Source organism: Kogia breviceps, chromosome 14 (assembly GCF_026419965.1).
Source record: "Kogia breviceps isolate mKogBre1 chromosome 14, mKogBre1 haplotype 1, whole genome shotgun sequence".
In the NCBI taxonomy this organism is placed as follows: domain Eukaryota; kingdom Metazoa; phylum Chordata; class Mammalia; order Artiodactyla; family Physeteridae; genus Kogia; species Kogia breviceps.
This window is the reverse complement of record NC_081323.1, coordinates 85,177,385-85,189,900: the sequence shown is the minus strand read 5'-3', so window position 1 is coordinate 85,189,900 and position 12,516 is coordinate 85,177,385. Positions and strand designations below refer to the sequence as shown.

The following is a 12,516-nucleotide window of genomic DNA, read 5'->3' as shown; positions in this document are numbered from 1 at the left end:
CGCGGTCACAAAACCGAAGATAGAGGCGAGAACTGGGAACCCTTGCTGGCTCTCTGGTCATGCACCTCCTCCTGGCCTCTGGCTCCGGAAAGCAGTCCACAAATGACAGGAGTGTAGGTTCTGGGACCGTGACAAATGCATTTTTTTCAAAGTAAACACTCTCAGCCCGACTGTTTTCTCCAAACTTCTTTGCTGCATCTCCTGCCAGGGGCTTCACTATCTGAAGCCACTTCTCCCACGCAAATCACCAGGATGGTGGCAACCTTGGGCGCTTGATCCCCTCCTGGGCCCACCTGGTTTGGGCAGCGGATGTGGTGGTCGCCCTGCTCCCCGTCCAGCTCAGCTGGCCAAGCCACTATATTGATGGGCACCTTGGGAGCAAGGCTTAGGATCTGGCGGGGGAGCTAGTTCTCCACCCAACGCTTCTCCCGTTCCCTTCTCGCCCAGCTGAAAACAGTGAACTGAGCCGGGAATATGAAGAATCCCAGAGCCGGCTTAATCAGATCCTGAGGATAAAGACGTCCCTAACATCACAGGTGGACGATTACAAGAGACAGCTGGATGAAGAGTCCAAGGTTGGTTTGGGGGTGAAGTAGGGGGTGACAGAGCTGCCTCCTTGAAGAAAGTCATATGTTCTGAAGATGTGGAAGGAACATGAAAAATATTTGATTCCACAGCAAGTAAAAGAGTTAATAACAAAACCAGAGTACGCTATATGTGCGACTAAATGAAATAAAGGAAATTACGTATCCTTGTGGATAGTAATTGGAAGAAATCAAGGAAAGTTCAACCCTGGTGGTTTGGGTTGTAGACTCCTGTGTCTTCCCCCCCGCCCCCCACCCTGCCTTTCCTTGCTGTACTGTTGATCCAATGTCATGTATCTCTGAGTGATGGCCCTGGGTGCCACAGAGACTGGGGGGGGGGCCTGACAGGCTGGTCTGCTCACCACAGTCCCGCAGCACGGCCGTGGTGAGCCTCGCCAACACCAAGCACGACCTGGACCTGCTGAAGGAGCAGCTGGAGGAGGAGCAGGGAGGCAAGTCGGAGCTGCAGCGCCTTGTGTCCAAACTCAACACCGAGGTGGCCACCTGGAGGACCAAGTACGAGACGGACGCCGTCCAGAGGGCCGAGGAGCTGGAGGAGACCAAGTGAGCGTCAACCTGCGCCAGGAGGGCCGGGGAGGCCAGCGGGTTGGCGGGTGGGTGCGAGGTGGGGGTCTGAGCACCACAGCCACAGCTGATGCCAGGGCCACACCCAGGAGAGGGCAGTTCAGGGGCTCCTCTTAAAGGGGGGACGAGTGTCAGGACAAGGAGCCCATTTCGTGCCCTCGCCAGCTCATGCACTGCATGCCCCACTGCCTTCAGCTTCCCTCTTCAAGGGCTCTCTTACCTACATCTTCTGCCTAGAAATGCTCAGGCTCCCTGCAGGGAAGTCAGGATGGGTTGGGGGGCGGAATCTGCCTCCAGGCAGGGCTTCTCTGCCTCTGAAGTGCTCAGGAAGCTTCCACGGGCCTGGCGGGACTGGGGTGAGGCCCCTCGGTGATGCTGGGAAGACACGGGCCATGCTCCGAGGCAGAGGTCCCCCCTCGGCCAGTTCCCCAGCTCTGTGGCGAATGCTCTCAAGTGCTTTGAGCTTTCTTCCTTCACAAACTAGGGACACAAACACTCTGCTTGACGGGCCTGAGGAAACAAGAGTGGACACGTGAACGTGGTTCAGAGCTGCCCTCTTGCACAAGAAGAGGCTGGCGTGGGTGCCCGTGGGCCAGGGCACCCAGGGGAGGCCTGCGTGTGAGCCCCCGGTGCCAGGCAGGGAGGGAACCCCAGCCTGCCGCCGGTGCCTTCCATCCACTGGAATTTGTGGTGACAGCAGTAAGCGCGGTGCCTTCCAGCTGACATCAATCTTTATCTGGCACTCTTTATTTGCTGCCCTCCAACCCTTTTCTAATATTTTCTGTTGAGAGCTACGGGGGCTGCCTGGTCCACCCCAGGCTCTCACTCCGAGCTAAATCTCAATTTCAAAGCCTCCCCTCTCTGCCTGGAACCTCTTCCCCAGACACCCACAGGGTGCTGGCCTTTGCACATGTGTCCCCTCCCTGCTTTATTTTCCCATAGTGCTTATGTCATTTTGTTGTGTTTTCTGTCCCCCTTCTAGAACAGGAGTTTTATGAGGGCACGGATCTTAGTCTGTTTTAGTCACCGCTGTTTCCCTAATGCCTAGAATAGGACTTGGCACTGAGTAGAAACAATGAATATTTGTGGAATGGATGACTGGACACTGGCTGCTCTGTTCCAAACACCCCCACTTTTTATCTGCATCTTTTCCATTGTGACACCAGAGCTCAGCGCCATGCTGGGCTCCCCTGCCCGTGGGTGCCTATGTTTCCTTGATGGACTCTCTTGCTCTCCTCCACAGGAGAAAACTGGCCGCCAGGCTCCAGGAGGCAGAAGAGACGGCCGAAGCCGCCCAGGCCCGAGCTGCCTCCCTCGAGAAAAACAAACAGAGACTCCAGGCAGAAGTTGAGGACCTCACCATCGACTTGGAGAAGGTCAGAAGGCCCAATGCTCCAAAGCTGGCCATTTGCCGGGCCCAACAGCCCAAGGGAAGCTGGATGACACTGTCACATGTTGGGTTAGCAAGAAGGAACAGGTGGCCCAAGAGGCTGGAGAACAGGGTTTGCAGTCAGGCCCACTGTTCACTGCTTGAACATGTGTCAACATGCTCATGATTCTGAGATCTTGACTCAACCAGCCACTATTTAAATAGGTCCATGACAAGGATAAGACTCAGTCCCGGGAAGTCCAGGAACCTACTGCCCCTGTTCCCCTTCCTCTTCTGCAAACCATGTCCCACACACTTTGTGTGGCCAAATATTCCCGTTTGCATCCCTAGTTCAGACTGATGCGCCAGTCTTTAGCAGAATTAAATAAGATTTCCACTGGCACACACCAACCCAGTCTTTGTCCAGATAAGGTCATAGCCATGTGAGAGGCTTTGGGGGGAAAAAAAGTCCTAAAACCCCAAGAAGGTTTTTGCTCCCTCCAAATTCAGAAGTTAAGCAGAAAAAAAAAAAGAGAAGAAATTAAGCAGAAATTTACAACGTCTAATATTGTGCAGCAGCAAATACACAGTTGTGGGGAGTTATGAAAAAGATGGAAGGACTGTGAAAATAATGTCTAAGAATAATGAGCTTTGATGCACAAGAAAAATAATACCCACCCATCTCTGAGTTGGGCAATGACATGTATTAGTATGTTATAGAGAAATACGTTATGGGGAGTTAGGTGAACGTCATAAATCTGGGAAGGCTGTTGTGGCTCAGATCCGTCCTTTTACACCTGAGAAAACCCTCACCTGGGAAGATAAGGTGGGCTGCCCAAGGCCACATGTCTAGTAGTAGATGTTTTGGAACCGAAACATACTTATTTCTAGGCTCCCTGTTCTGTGCTTGTGCCACAAATGTTGAATTCTGTCCCCATCCGAAGAAGTCTGGGGTCCCCAGAGCTACTGGAGACGCAGAGGGAAGGAAGGGAGGGGGCAGAAGGAGGGGGAGGGCACAGGAAAGGCAGAGCCCTGGCACCATCCCCACGTCACCCCAGGCCAACGCCGCGGCCGCCGCCCTGGACAAGCAGCAGCGGGTCTTCGACAAGATGCTGGCCGAGTGGCAGCGGAAGTGCGAGGAGCTGCAGGTGGAGGTGGACGCCTCCCAGAAGGAGTGCCGCATGCACGTGACCGAGAGCTTCAAGATCAAGACCGCCTACGAGGAGTGCCTGGAGCACCTGGAGTCGGTGAAGAAGGAGAACAAGACCCTGCAGGGTGAGTCTGGGGGCAGACGGACGGGCCTGCAGGGACGAGGACACAGCCTGACCCACCCACCCCGCGCCCATCATGGGTCTGAGCGCCCAGCGCATAGTAGGTGCACAATCAGTGTTTGCTGACTGGCTGGCAAGCACTTGGTCAAAGCCTGTGGGCATTCGGCCGTATAACTTCAGGCAGGTGAGTGACCTAGTTCTGTGCGTCATCTGTAAAATGGGGAAATAATACTGCCTTCCGTGTAAGGCCGTTGCGATAAGGAAATAAGATTAAAATGTCTTAAGACTTCGCTCGGTAGAGTAGCTGGTCAAATAAGGGCTCAGGAGATTTTAGAGATTGAGCCCTTCCATCTACCATATGTAAATAATATGTGCATGCATATGTGTTTCTTACATATAGGAGTCTCAGGCTGGAATTTCATTCTGTTGGCTATTGCTTGAAAAGCGTTCGTTATCTAATCTTGCCACATGAAATTTGTATTATTTGTTTCTGTGGTTTTCCTAAACACAAACTCAGTGTTCAGGAGATGTCACTTTTTCCCACTTCTGAAAAACTGTTGGGGGTCCCTGTTCCGCTCAGCGGCAGAAATGAAAACTCAGTCAATGCAGGGCTTCCTCGATCTGGGCTGCCCCCCAGGGTTGTATCTGAGTCCCGGGAGGGTTGATGTAGCGTCACTGCAATGGAGGGTAGAAAAAGATGGTCCCTGATTGTCCCCAAAGCTGCCCAAGGTCCTATGAGGCACTCCCAGAGGAGCTCTCTGCTTACAAGAAATAATCTTGAGAGTCAACTGTCTGAGGCCTCTGCTTTCTTAATTTCCGAAGTGTAAGTACTGAAGGACTTGGGCATAAAGTAAATACAAGTTAAAGATTGGGGAGGAAGAGCTGAACCAGATATAGGTTGACTGGACTAGGAGAGGAAGGAACAGAGGAGGGGGGGGTTTATGATCAGGTGCTGCTGAGGGTCCCTGCCTACCACCCCCTATCGGCTCCTGGTGCAGGTGAGAAAAGACAGAGGAGTAATTGTGTCACACGCCATTGCCCCGGGAAGTTGGTAGCCCTCACGCTTCCTGTTAACAAAATATTCTTCTTGTTCACAAGAATACTGCTTCTTGTTAATGAGAATATTCCTTTCTCAGAGGAGATAAAGGAACTGGTTGATCAGCTGGGTGAGGGAGGACGGAGTATACATGAGCTGCAGAAAATGAAGAAGAAGTTGGAGATTGAGAAGGAAGAACTCCAGGTGGCCCTGGAGGAAGCTGAGTCTTCCCTGGAGGTAACCACGTGGCCATCACATTGGGGGCCGGACCTTGGCCAGGGACCACACAGCTGCTGGGCCAGGAAGACTGATGTTTATATTCCTGGCAGGTTGAAGAGAGCAAGGGGATTCGAATTCAGCTGGAACTGGCTCAGGTGAAAGCTGATATCGACCGGAGAATCCACGAGAAAGAAGAGGAATTTGAAACTACGAGGTATGAGGCTGATGGGACAGGGGCCTGAGTCTAGGTAGCATGATGGAGCAGAGTCCAGAAACCTGGGTCTCTGTCACATACCAGTCATGTGTGAGCTTGGGCAATTTAGGTGAGCCTCTCTGAACCTGTTTCCTCATCTGTGAAATGGGAATAATGATGGTACCTTATACTAATGTGGCACTCTCTGGTTTGCACTTAGAAATATAGTACTTTAGTGATTCATCACAAAACCCCATGAGATAATAACCCAATTCAAAAATGGGTAGTGAAGTAAATCAGAAGGAGAAAGACAAATACCACATGATATCACTTACATGTGGAATCTGAAATAGGATACAAATGAACTTATTTACAAAACAGAAACAGACTCAGAGACATAGAGAACAGAATTGTGGTTGCCAAGGGGGAGGGGAGGTGGGGGAGAGATGGATTGGGAGTTTGATATTAGCAGATGCAAACATACAGAATGGATAAACAACAAGGTTCTACTGTATAGCACAGGGAACTATAGTCAATATCCTGTAATAAACTATAATGGAAAAGAACATGAAAAAGAATGTATATATACGTATTACTGAATCACTTTGCTGTACAGCAGAAATTAACACAACACTGTAAAACAACTATACTTCAATAAAATATATTTTTAAAAATGGGTAAAAGGGCTTCCCTGGTGGCGCAGTGGTTGAGAATCCGCCTGCCGATGCAGGGGACACGGGTTCGTGCCCCGGTCCGGGAAGATCCCACATGCCGCGGAGCGGCTAGGCCCATGAGCCATGGCCCCTGAGCCTGCGTGTCCGGAGCCTATGCTCCACAACGGGGGAGGCCACAACAGTGAAAGGCCCGCATCCCATAAAAAAAAAAAAAAATGGGTAAAGGACTCGAATAGACATTTCTCCAAAGAAGATATACAAATGGCCAACAAGTACATGGAAAGATGCTCAGTATCATTAGTCATTAGGGAAATACAAATCAAAACTACGAGATACCACCTCTCTTCCATTAGGATAGCTACTATCCAAAAAACAGAAAATAACAAGTGTTGGCAAGGATGTGGAGAAATTGGAACCCTTGTACACTGTTGGTGGGAATGTAAAATAATGGTACAGCTGCTGTGGAAAACAGTATGGAGATTCCTCAAATTTTTAAAAATAGAATTACCATACAATTCAGCAATTCCACTTCTGAGTATATACCCAGAAGAATTAAAATCAGGGTCTCAACGAGATATTTGTACACCCAAGTATCATTGCAGCATTATTCATAATAGCAAAAATGGGGAAGCAACCAAAATGCTCAGTGATGAATGGATACACAAAATGTGGTCCATCCCTACAGTGGAATATTATTCAGCCTTAAAAAGGATGGAAATCCTGACACATGCTGTAACATGGATGAACCTTGAGGACATGATGCTAAGTGAAATCAGCCAGTCACAAGAAGACAAATACTGTATGATTCCATTTATATGAAGTACTTAAGAGTAGCCATTTGATTATAGCCATCCTGGTGGACGTGAACTACATTTCCATGATGGTTGATGATGATGAGCATCTTTTGTGTTGTTGTTTTTCGGGACGCGGGCCTCTCGCCGCTGTGGCCTCTCCCGTTGCGGAGCACAGGCTCCGGACGCACAGGCTCAGCGGCCACGGCTCACGGGCCCAGCCGCTCTGCGGCATGTGGGATCTTCCCAGACCGGGGCACGAACCCGTGTCCCCTGCATCGGCAGGCGGACTCTCAACCACTGCGCCACCAGGGAAGCCCCGATGAGCATCTTTTATGTGCTTATTGACCAGCTATATATCTGGTTTGGAGAAATGTCCATTCAAGTTCTTGCCCCAAAACTGGGTTATTTATCTTTTTATTGTTGATTTTAAGAGTTCTTTATTTATTCTGTATACTAGACCCTTATCAGATATATGATTTGCAAATATTTTCTCCCATTCTGTGGGTTGTCTTTTCACTTTATTGATAATATCCTTTGAAGCACGAAAGTCTTAAATTTTGATGAAGTCCAATTTATCTATTTTTTTCTTTGGTCACTTGACTGTTGCTTTGAAAAGAGAGATTCGGACCTGTATAGCCAAAGCTTACATTTTATAATGAAAACAAACAGAGACTTTAGCATCTGGCTTTGAATTCTGACTCCACTGTGGACTAAAGGGAGATCTTTGGCGTGGTTTCCATCATGTTGGAGCCTCAGTTTCCTTGCAGGGCTGTTTTACATATTAAATGAATTGAGATCACAAAGACACATGGTAAACATTGACCTTCCATTCCTTTTCCCAAAGCATGATGCTCCCCCACTTAAAGACTTTAAGAGGAGATACAGTTTAATCTAACAGCATGGTGGCCGTATCCACATTATTGCTGAGACTTCTTATCTAGAGAGGTTTAGCACCTCCTGAACAGTGGGCCCAGTATGCCAAGGCCTTCTCTGCTTGGACTTGCAGGAAGAACCACCAGAGGGCCATCGAATCCTTGCAGGCCAGCCTGGAGGCGGAAGCCAAGGGCCGGGCAGAGGCGCTTAGGCTCAAGAAGAAAATGGAGACAGACCTGAATGAGATGGAAATCCAGCTGGACCACGCCAACAAGAACAACAGCGAACTTGTGAAGACGCTGAAAAGGCTGCAACAGCAAATCAAGGTAGCAATCCGGGAGCAGGAAGGACTAATCACAAAGCCAGCCATCCTCGAGCCTGCAGGCTCACTGGGAGCTAATGACATGCCTGTCCAGCCAGGATAAAGGCACGAGAGTGAGAACGTGGGGTGGCAGGCAGTCTAGGGAACAGGAGACTTGGGGACTGTATAAATGAGAGACCCCCAACTACCAAGATTCATATCCTGGACCACTGGAAGGAGGGAAGGAGGGAATCAGGAAGTTAGGCCTGTCTTGCTTTTTAAAATCATTTTTTACTTATTAGAAATGATTACAGACATAGAAAAATAAAGAACATAACAAACACTCATATACCAACCACTCACCTTAAATAGAGTTGAAGGCCTGCTTTATCACTTGCTGTCATCAGCCTGGTCTGTAGCACATGCACAGCTGAACCCATGCGTTCAACATGTGTTTACTGGAGCCCTGCCCTGTCCAGGCACTGTATTAGGTAGGTGCTAGGGGTACAAGAATGGATAAAACAAACAAACTTCCTTGCAGACAAATAATAAGCAACAAATAAATAAAACTGTAGTATTAAAAATGGGGAGAAGTGCTATGGAGAAAGAACAAGACAGGAGAAGGGAGATGGGAATCAGCCAGGGCAGGGTGTAATTGTCAAAGGTCACTGAGGAAGGCCTCCTTGAGAAGACCCTTCTGGAAACACCAGGTCCTCGTCATCAGGAAATCCTTGACCTCATGCTGACCTCGTGTCCTCAGGCTGGACAGATCCTCCAGAAGCCTGGGCCCTGCGTCAACCAGACCCTGAACTCCCCGGGGCAGGGCTGCACTTTGCACTCTCTTCCCCTGTGGCCTCCACCTCCCCGCCTTCACCCCAGCTCCCCGCTGAGCCTGGTCCAGGAAGGTCATAGCACCCTCAGGGCTGGGCAACCCCTGGCCGTGGGAGAAGGGCTCAGGCCAGGGTCTCTCGTCGCCCAGGACCTGCAGATCCAGATGGACGAGGACGCCCGGCAGCACGAGGAGCTGCGGGAGCAGTACAGCCTGCAGGAGCGGCGCCTGAGCCTGCTGCAGACGGAGCTGGACGAGGTGCGCTCGGCCCTGGAGGGCAGCGAGCGCTCCCGCAAGCTGCTGGAGCAGGAGGTGGCGGAGGTCACCGAGCGGCACAGTGAGCTCAGCGTCCAGGTGGGGGCAGCTCCCGGCCACGTGGACTCCCACTCGGGGCCCTGGGGTGAGGCCAGGGCGGTGCCCGAACCTCATGCGCTCCCCTCAAAGGCCCACTCGGCACATCCTCAGAATGCACCTGCAGAGCTTTCTTTCTGTTGTGGTTATTAGAAAACAAACAAACAAAAAAACCCGTAACACAAAACGTGCCATCTTCACCATTTTTCAGTGCAGAGCTTTTCAAGACAAACTCCCAGACTCTCTCCTGGAGATTCTGATCCAGTGAGTCTGTAGTGGGACCCCTGGGAACTTAACTTTTAGAAACTCCTCATGAAATTCTGATGATTTAGCCAATTTTAAGGACAACCGTTAAGACATCCCATCCCCCCACCCTGCCCAGTGTACTGAAGATAGAACGTCACAACTGGAAGGGATCTAGAATATTCCCAAGTCCGACATTCGTGGTACAAATGAAAAACTGTGGCCGAGAGTTGAGTGGCTCACCCATGGTCAACACCAGGGACCCCAGTGGTGACACAGGTGCTTCCTGCCGCTCACAGTGCAGTCCTTTACCAGCACGGTTTCATCCTTACTCACCATCTCACGCAAATTCACCAAAAGAAAATAATGTTCATGGGACATATAGGGATTACAACCCCACTTTAGAGATAAAAAGACCAATCCCAGGGGTAAAAAGTAGACACATAGGCAGAAGCACTAGGGCTTGAACCTGGTCTTCCCAGCTCCAAGTTCAGGATTGTACTAGAGCTACCACCCACCCCCGGCCTAAATGATGTTCTTCCCAGCTCCGCGTGATGCAAATTCTAATCTAAAACTCAGAGAAGAATGCAGGATAGAGACCTTCACCCCAAGCAGGGGGCCCAGGGCCATTTCTTGTTGGGGGTCTGGGAGAGGGTGGCTTTTCCTGGACACAGGAAGGGCTGTGCAGACTCCGGGCTCATGGCAACGTCTTCGTTTCCTCCTCCAGAACCAAAGTCTCCTCGTGGTCAAGCGTAAGCTGGAGGCTGATGTCCAGCGCATCTCCAGCGAACATGAGGAGCTCATCAGTGAGTTCCGCTCCGTCGACGAGAGGGCCAAGAAAGCCATGACAGACGTAAGTGCGTGCACTGCCTGCTGCAGCCCGGAGGGGCCTGGGCACCCTACCCCCACCCCAGCCAGGCCCCCTGCCGGCGACCAGGCCACCCTAGGCAGGAAAGGTCGCTTCCTTTGGTTTCTGAAAAGCCAAGAGATTAGAGCATGAGGCCTGGCGACACAGACCAAAGGAGCCGTTGAAGTGGGCTCATCTGGGCAGGTATTTTGGCAAGGAGAGGAGCCTCGAACCAGCCTTAAGGGGAGGGTTAGTGAAAGGAAGATGGGTGCCGTGCCCAGCGGTTCAGGGCTGGAGGTCAGCAAGGGAGGCCTCCAAGTGTTTTCACCCTAGTATCCCTTTGGGTGCTCAGTGGTGGATGCTACATGCCCCACTTTAAAGATGAGGAAATACAGATTTTATCATCAAGCTCCTTAGGCTTGACTGAAATGCCAGGAGCTCAGGAACATTGTTGGTCTTATTTGGTGCTGTGTCCTGAGATCACAGACTGGTACCCGGCACACTGTAAGCCCTCCATGAATATTTTATACAAGAACAAGTGGGTTAAATGACTGGGGCTGGGTGCAGACCTTGGACTTTCTACTCAGACCTGTGTTTTTCCCACTGTCTGTGCTGTGGCCCTCATGGAGGAGACAGCAGAGTCTGGCTGGAGAGCGCCGGCTGGCGGGTCCATGGGATTGGGCGGCCTGGGTCTGAGCACAGGCGCCTGCCTCCTCCCATCACTCGGAGGGATGTGAGAGCGTGGGGAACCCCCTCCACCACAGCCCAGCAGCACGTCAGCCAGGGTCCTCTTGTCCACCGCTTGGTGTCCCAGAGGCTGGGAGACAAGGTCCCTCATCTCTCAAAGGCACTAGGAGCCTGGATGGGTGCCCAGCTCCAGCGCTTCCCCCCCACCCCCAGGCTGCCCGCATGGCCGAGGAACTCCGGCAAGAGCAGGACCACTGCATGCACCTGGAGAAAATCAAGAAGAACTACGAGGTCACCATCAAGGACTTGCAGGCCAAGATGGAGGAGGCTGAGCAGCTGGCCCTCAAGGGAGGGAAACGCACAATCATGAAGCTGGAAGCCAGGGTGAGGGCGGCACCGAACCAGAGAGGGGAAAAAGGAGATCGGAAGGGGGTCTTTTCCCCCCCAAAGTGCCAAGCATCTGACGAGGAGCTGAGCCTCTAATCTATTTCTACAAAGGTCTCCTCTCCTCCTCCCCTCCCTGTCACCTTCCCCTCAGAGTATCCTTAACCCCCAAGCAGAGTGGTTTCCCCATATTCTTCCTCCGTCTCTGTTTCCAACATTATTCCTCTCTTATTACTTACTTAAAACGAGCCTCCATCTTCACCTCATGGAATGTCAGAGCTGGAAGGGCCCAGGGGGTCGGTCACCTGGTCCCACCCCTGCCTCCCCCATTTTCCAGAGGAGGAAACTTGAGGCTCAAGGCATCTGACCACCTGCTGGTGAAAGGCTGAGCCCACCCAACCCTCCGGGGCAGGGCTCACCTCTGGGCAGGAAGTGGACACCGCGACACCCCTGCCCAAGGCCACTGAGCTCTGAAGTCCAAAAACCTGCGTTCCCCCAGCTGCATTCCTCTCCTCCTCCCCCAGATCAAAGAACTGGAGACGGAGCTGGACGGGGAGCAAAAACAGCACGTGGAAACGGTCAAGACGCTGCGGAAGAATGAGCGGCGCCTCAAAGAGCTGGTCTTCCAGACGGAGGAGGACCACAAGACCAACCAGCGCATGCAGGAGCTGGTGGAGAAGCTGCAGAACAAGCTGAAGGTCTACAAGAGGCAGATCGAGGAGGCGGTGGGTGCCCGCCGTGTGGCCCCAATTCTCCCCTCTTCCCAGCCCAGGTTTCCAGCCCTGGTTAGAATGAACCACAGGAGAGGACTCAAGCCTTGGCCAAAAGATGGCTTCCTGTCCACAACACTTCATCCTCGCTATCACATGGGGAGTGGACTAGACATGACACACTGGAGATAAGAACGTGTAAAAAATGAAAAGGCAGGCAGGGAAGGTCTCAGGTGCCTTCGTCCTGCTTCCACCGCCCCTTGTGGCCTCTCCCTCCTGGTCAGAAGGTTAAACACCAGGACCTTCCCTTATTTGATCCCCTTGACACAAGGCAGGAAGGCTGATACTCTTAATCTATTTCACAGGTGAGGAAACAGCCCAGAGTAGGGTACTTATGTTATTTCAGTCAAAGTCACATGGTTAGCAAACGGCAGCTTCAAGTCTCAACCCTAGACCGCACACCCACCTGCCGCCACCATCGTCCCCCACCCAGGATGTAGATAGTTGACTCTGCTGTCATTTGCTGCCAGTTCTGGGACCACCACGTTGACTCCATCATCCACCCA

The 12,516-nt window shown here is 51.5% G+C and overlaps 1 protein-coding gene and 1 long non-coding RNA gene across 3 annotated transcripts in view; one reads left to right on the top strand and one right to left on the bottom strand.

Annotated features, from left to right (window-relative positions):
• The window catches only part of LOC131740707 (uncharacterized), a 52,032-nt gene that overhangs the window by 24,908 nt on the left and 14,608 nt on the right, over positions 1 to 12,516 (bottom strand). For both annotated transcript variants that reach the window (XR_010836341.1, XR_010836342.1), the window contains exons 2-4: positions 8,263 to 8,397; positions 1,390 to 1,679; positions 947 to 1,134 (exon numbers count right to left, since the gene is read on the bottom strand). This is a non-coding gene — a long non-coding RNA (uncharacterized lncRNA). The remainder of the gene's footprint in view (positions 1 to 946; positions 1,135 to 1,389; positions 1,680 to 8,262; positions 8,398 to 12,516) is intronic.
• The window catches only part of LOC131740702 (myosin-16), a 57,221-nt gene that overhangs the window by 40,420 nt on the left and 4,285 nt on the right, over positions 1 to 12,516 (top strand). Inside the window, exons 31-41 of the mRNA XM_059036830.2 lie at positions 448 to 575; positions 952 to 1,148; positions 2,413 to 2,545; positions 3,597 to 3,813; positions 4,946 to 5,082; positions 5,175 to 5,278; positions 7,732 to 7,924; positions 8,879 to 9,082; positions 10,050 to 10,175; positions 11,070 to 11,240; positions 11,765 to 11,965. Coding sequence (XP_058892813.2) covers positions 448 to 575; positions 952 to 1,148; positions 2,413 to 2,545; positions 3,597 to 3,813; positions 4,946 to 5,082; positions 5,175 to 5,278; positions 7,732 to 7,924; positions 8,879 to 9,082; positions 10,050 to 10,175; positions 11,070 to 11,240; positions 11,765 to 11,965 — 1,811 coding nt within the window. The remainder of the gene's footprint in view (positions 1 to 447; positions 576 to 951; positions 1,149 to 2,412; positions 2,546 to 3,596; positions 3,814 to 4,945; positions 5,083 to 5,174; positions 5,279 to 7,731; positions 7,925 to 8,878; positions 9,083 to 10,049; positions 10,176 to 11,069; positions 11,241 to 11,764; positions 11,966 to 12,516) is intronic.